The sequence below is a fragment of the Triticum urartu genome, chromosome 6A, assembly GCF_056163025.1.
Source record: "Triticum urartu cultivar PI428250 chromosome 6A, HENAU_Tu73, whole genome shotgun sequence".
NCBI lineage: Eukaryota > Viridiplantae > Streptophyta > Magnoliopsida > Poales > Poaceae > Triticum > Triticum urartu.
The window spans coordinates 420,738,122-420,743,906 of record NC_141878.1 but is presented as its reverse complement, the minus strand read 5'-3'; the positions used below and the strand labels follow the sequence as shown (position 1 = coordinate 420,743,906).

General features: G+C 45.7%; 1 protein-coding gene across 1 annotated transcript; it reads right to left on the bottom strand.

The window, feature by feature from the left end:
- Positions 1-1,086: 1,086 nt before the first annotated feature.
- On the bottom strand, positions 1,087-3,456 carry LOC147965498 (uncharacterized). Its single transcript, XM_087530485.1, has 6 exons — positions 3,424-3,456; positions 3,119-3,361; positions 2,973-3,037; positions 2,446-2,896; positions 1,824-2,100; positions 1,087-1,730 (listed from the first exon to the last, which is right to left on the bottom strand). The coding sequence occupies exons 1-6, from the start codon at positions 3,454-3,456 to the stop codon at positions 1,087-1,089; spliced, it is 1,713 nt and encodes a 570-aa protein (XP_087386611.1).
- Positions 3,457-5,785: the final 2,329 nt, after the last annotated feature.

The following is a 5,785-nucleotide window of genomic DNA, read 5'->3' as shown; positions in this document are numbered from 1 at the left end:
TCGACGTTCGGGAGCACAAAGACTCGCGTCAGTCGGAGGAGGAGACCCGTCAGCCGTGGAATATCCCTCATCTTCGGCCTTATTATACTTGAGCCATCGGCTCTAATGTGTATATACTTATACTATATGTGTTACATAAAGCAATAAAGCAGGACCTTTGTCCTTTTTTCCACTCCCAAAAAAAGTTTTATGTGTTTTTTTGTCAGGTAGTGGAGATAACCAAGGAGAAGCGGATCATATCTGAATCCGGCTTTTCTTTGGTCCGGCTTATGATCATATCTGAATCTAGCTGTGATCACTTGGGGGCTTCCTGTTCAAACATAGGTCGTATTCGAACCAAAGAGAACATAGCTGTCGATACCCACTTGATCGGCATACTGCCAAACCCACTTGGGGGCTTCTTGATCATATTTGAATCATAGCTTAACCCCTTTGGGTCTGACGTGGATCGTATTCGAATCAGCGTCATTAAACAACTCTTATGGTCACTTGGGGGCTTCCTGTTCAAACATAGGTCGTATTCGAACCAAAGAGAACATAGCTGTCGATACCCACTTGATCGGCATCGCCACATCCACCGGGGGCTAACAGGTCGTATCTGAATCTTAGCTCAACCCCTTTGGAACGGTTCACTGATCGTATTCAAATCAGAAACCCTTGAATTTTGTTCATCATATTTTACAAGTATCAACATTGAATATCTTGCGCCCCTCTGAAAATACAATGGAATACATTGCAATCCTCCAGGATTAATGTTGGTTACATCAGGTTGTTAAGTACCAGGTGAACTTTTATGTGCCAATTTTCAGGAGATTAAACTTACCCTCGGAGGTTGGCTTATATAAGCCGGAAATGCAGCCGTAAGAATTACAGGGCAATGCAAGACATTTCTGCAAAGGACATAACGGATTTATATAAACTACAGAGTGCATAGTGACGGCGGCTTATGCAAGTATTAAGGGCCATAAGCATGTGCAAAGGCATAGCAAAACTCAAGGTATTTTCTACTCTGTTACAAGACTCTCTGAGTCTGAATGATGTGGCATTGTTTTTCTACCACGACATAAGCAGGTGGCGCCTGGCAATCTACTCTTGGGGTTGACTTGAAGCCTCCGGGTTATCCTTATCCGCCTCTCCGCCGGCTATTTTGTCCTGGAAGGATGATGAGGCCCAGTCAATGCCACTCAAGGCCTCAAACTTAGCTTCATCATCTATTAAACCGGTTGGGTCGACTTCAGGGGCAAAGGTGTGCTTTCGGGTTGGAGGGATTAAGCTGGCATTGTCATAATGCGGTGTGGGGATCCTCGGATTCTCCTTGTCATAACCCGGCTGACACTTGGTGAGGTCAGTGTCGTTCCCAATAAGAGTAGCCACCGGGCGTATATTCTTCACACAGGCGGTGAAGTCCTTATCATTAAACACAGTGCCACCTTCCTTCAAATGTGGATACCCAAGAGCAATATCACCGGGGTCTAGCTCTAGAAGCCATGCCTTGGCTCGGCTCAATGCGGCTATAGCTCCGGCTCTTGCAGATGCTCGTCTTAACTCTTGGATTCGCTGAGGTAGCACAGCAAGCCGCTTCAGCACATCTTGCAGGAGATAGGGAACATCATTTGATAAAGCCACAACGGCCAGAGCACGTTGTGACCCGGTGTAGAGCTGTTCCACCAGAGTATAAACTGCCTTTAGCTTGATCACCATGTTCTGCTTCAGATTTGTGCTCCTAGGGCCTGCGTTATTAAGCATAAGGTGAGCCGAAGGAAACAACTGAAATGGTCATTAAAGGAGTTTTGCAGTGTTTAAGGTTTGAGTAAGTCACTCACCAAAGATTGATGAGACCATTCGAGATATCTGGCGCTTTAAGTCGGACAGTTCAGCCGTTGCTTCCGCAAGCGATGTCTCTGCTGTCTCGGCCCGGGTCACCAGTGCGGCCTTTTCATCAGCCCAAATTTTCTTCTCCGACTCAAAATTTTTCTTCAGCTTCTCTTGTTCAGAGACGCTGAATTCAAATTTGGAGTTAGCTTTTTGAGTTTCAATCTCCTGGGCTGCCACGCGGTTCTTTAGGTCAACAATCTCCGATTCAAATTGACTTATGATGGCCTGCATTGCCCTAGATAGTAGTCAAGATTACGGTAAATAATATCAAGTCCCAAGCACTTTGCAAGCAAAGATACTTGACACTTGGGGGCTAATGTATACTGAAGAACTCTCAATTACTACTCCGGTTCATGGAAATTAAGTCCCAAGCACTTTGCAAGCAAAGATGTTTGGCACTTGGGGGCTAATGTGTATCGCAAGTGCTACAACCGGGTTAAATGTCTTTTTCCTAAGCCGGATAAGCAGTGCTAGGAAATTTTCTAAAGTCTACAACAAATTTACTTATAAGCAATAGACTTGGGGGCTGGTATAGTAAGTATGGTTAAACAAAGCTAGCATAAGTCATACCTCAGATTTTTGTTGTATCTGCTTCACCATGTCAATTTCCAGGTCACGGCTGCTATGTACTTGATTGATATAGCCGGAGACGATCTCTCCAATACTCAAATGAGTATAGTCAGTGACGTCCAGCTTGGCCTTTCGGCGTTCTAACAATTCCTCTTTAGCAGAACACTTGGCAAGTACAGTTGGCTGTGCCGGCTCAACAAACTGAGTCTTGAGAATCTCAACTTCCGGATCATCTGCCTTGGCAGGGCTAGGAGCCTCCGGGTTATTAGAGTCGTTGAGGGTTTGCTCAGTAGGTGGGTCAGAGGAAGATATAGGAACATCATGAGATGGTTGAGGCGGCGGCTCGTGAGCAGAGGCGTCAGGAGCAGCTGTGCCCAGCTCCGGTTCTGTCACAACCGGCTCTTGGGGCGGCTTATTCTTTTTTGCCCTTTTGCTGGGCTTTACTTGCACACTGTGGAAAAGGTAGATAGGTTAAATACAAAAAATATGAGTAAAATAAGGCATAAGGTACAACAAGTTCATATTACCCGGGAGCAGTTTTGAAGGCCGGCATGTTGGACTGCATAGACTCACCGGAGGAAGGTGAAATATCCTGATAGTTGGAGTCAAAGGAATTGAGAGGCTGACGAATGAAACCCTCCAAAGGAAAAAGAAGGCGTAAATCGGAAATAACCTCAGCCTGGCGCTTCCTGGTCACATCAGGTAAGCTGGAGGAGAGTTCCACGTCTTTGTTGGTCCGGGTCTGCCTCCGGCTCTCATAAATCTGTCGCTTCAAAAGAAATTGAGGGTCTTGGTAAGCTAAAGGATGTGAAAATCTTACTTTCCGTGTCACTCTTCGAATTTTCAACCTCGGTAAAGGCTCTGAGTCGGAGGAGATTATAGTTACCTCTTCAACAGCTTGGCTGTTTCCTGTATCCTCCTGAAAGGAATTAATGTCAATAACAAGATGATAAAAGAGTCAGAGGAATTAGGAGTTACCTCTTCTTCATCATCAGTATCATCCAGTTTCATCATGTCTGAGGCGCTGGGTTTCCTCTTTCTTGAAGTTCCAGTCTTAGCGGTTTTTCTTTCGGCTCTTTTTGCTGCTCTGGCTTGTTCGGCAGCCTCATGGTCATACTTGACCTTCCAGAAGTCACTATTTGCCTATGAATAAGGATAAAGGGTTATGAGTAAAGGTAAGGTATAACATAATAAAGATAATTGTGGAGGATAATAACTCACTAGAGGGACCGGGTTCTTCTTGCAGAAAGGAAGTAAGCCAAAGGCATTACTAGTCACCGTGCCCTCTTTCAGCAAAGATTGGGTTGTAGCTTCCACCGCATCAACTGGTAAGTCATCAGGACTATGACGTAGTGGGTCATCCTTTTCGCCTGAGTAAGTACACATTAAGCCAGGGCGGCGGCTTAACGGAATCACTCGCCAAGCAACCCAGACTCGGACCAGGTCGATGCCATCTAAACCATTCCCCAAAAGAGCTTTAATTTTCTTAATAGTGGGGGTGAGTGGCAGACATTCAATAGCAGTCAACTTGTCCGGCGGCGGGTGGTTGGATTCAAGGAGCAAGGCGCGGAAGCCGGGCAGCGGGTTTTCACCAGCCGGAGAAGTGTCCTGGCAGTAGAACCACGTTTGGTTCCAATCCTTTGGATGACTCGGCAGTTCAGCATAAGGGAAAAGGCAGTCTCTCCGTCGCTGAATCGAGATGCCACCAAGTTCTAGATTGGGTCCGTTGGCGCGCTCATCCTGCCGGTTCAAATAGAACAATTCCCTGAACAAAAGTAGGCTGGGTTCTTCTCCAAGGTAGACCTCACAGAAAACTTGGAAGTTGCAGATATTTGACACGAAATTGGGCCCGATGTCTTGAGGTCTTAAGTCAAAGAAATGCAGAACGTCTCTAAAGAATTTTGAACCGTGAGGAGCAAATCCCCGGCTCATGTGATCGGTAAAAATGATCACCTTCCCTTCCTTGGGTTGAGGTTTCTCTTCAGACGGTTCAGGAGCACGATAAGACATGACGTCCTTCTTGGGCAGATGGCCAGACTTTACAAGCTCGGACAGTTTGCTCTCTGTAACAATGGATGGGACCCAGTTGCAGGTAATCTGAGGTTTAACAACTTTGGGTGTCATTGGGTAAATTGAAGCCTACAACAAGATAAAGGAAATTTTTCCGGTTTATTATAACCCGGAGAACAAACACTATTGGGTTATTTAAGATGGCGGCTTAAGAAGGGGCCTAATGACATGCAGGTAACTATGTGATAATGTTTAAACAGTTGCAGGTATTAAAGATGATTAAGGGTTTCTTAAGTCGCCAGAAGCAAGCGGTGCTGACAGCCAGTATTATCTTAAAACGGCTACATGGACTACTATGGCTGAAACAGAGTCAACAGACGCAGTTTTTTGGCTAAGTGTGGAACAAACAGGTTTCACAAGTTGCAATCATTATTTTGGATCAAACGATGCTCTGGAAAGGAAAATATTTCTAGACCTAAAAAAGTACAGAGAAGTTCATATACTCGCGGAAGGCTTCCAAAACAAGGGAAATGAGATCTGTTCTCATACAGGATAAGCACAAACATTTTCCGCAGCAGTTCTAAGTTGTTTTTATAATCTAAACAAGGCATTGGAGGTGAGAACTAATGGAGGTTTGCGTCGGGCGGCAATGAACGACGACGAACTCAAGACGGTTTCAATGCAGATCTAAGAAGGGGGAAAAGAGGAACTCACATATGCGGAAAAACTGTGGAGGGTCGCTGTCGTTTTTTGGACAGAATCAGGGTGATGCAGCGGCCTGAGTCGATGAAGATGAGGGGGTCGACGGTGGCGGCGGCGGAGCATGAGCGGCAAAGAAGGAGGTGCGAGGAGGAAGACGACTGAAGGAAATGAAAAAGACCTAGGTCGCATCTATTTATAAGGAGGGGCTGACCAAGACGGCGCGAGAAACGAGGAGACGGAATATCATTTTACAACGGCCCCGACGCCTCGATTTTCGGGATGGTCAGTTAAGGCGAAGATCCGTTGAAGATATGATGAAATAAGATAAGGATTTAATTAAAAGATGATGTCACGGTGGGTTAACCCAGATCCAGAAGATGACGTCACAATGGGTTATAACCTTTTCACGGACAGAAAGCAGAAGGACTGATTCTTAAGGTATTTTAAGATTGACATGAATCGGTCCAAATCAATCTGGGGCCTAATGTTGGGGATATAACTATTTGAGTAAGCCGGCCAGGAGGGGCCAGGTTATGTAAAGAGTACTCATCGTAAAGGAAGCCCAAGAACCAGCGTGAGGATGGCGGTTCATAGAGCTTAAGGCCCATAGAGACAAACCGCCATAATG

Bases quoted from the DNA above. Each gene is read 5' to 3' on its own strand.
- LOC147965498 (XM_087530485.1), bottom strand. From the start codon at position 3,456: ATGAAACTGGATGATACTGATGATGAAGAAGAG. The intron at 2,897-2,972 runs GTAATATGAACT...CCTTTTCCACAG, and splicing joins GCCTTCAAAACTGCTCCCGG to TGTGCAAGTAAAGCCCAGCA. The intron at 2,101-2,445 runs GTATGACTTATG...AGGGCAATGCAG, and splicing joins AGATACAACAAAAATCTGAG to GCCATCATAAGTCAATTTGA.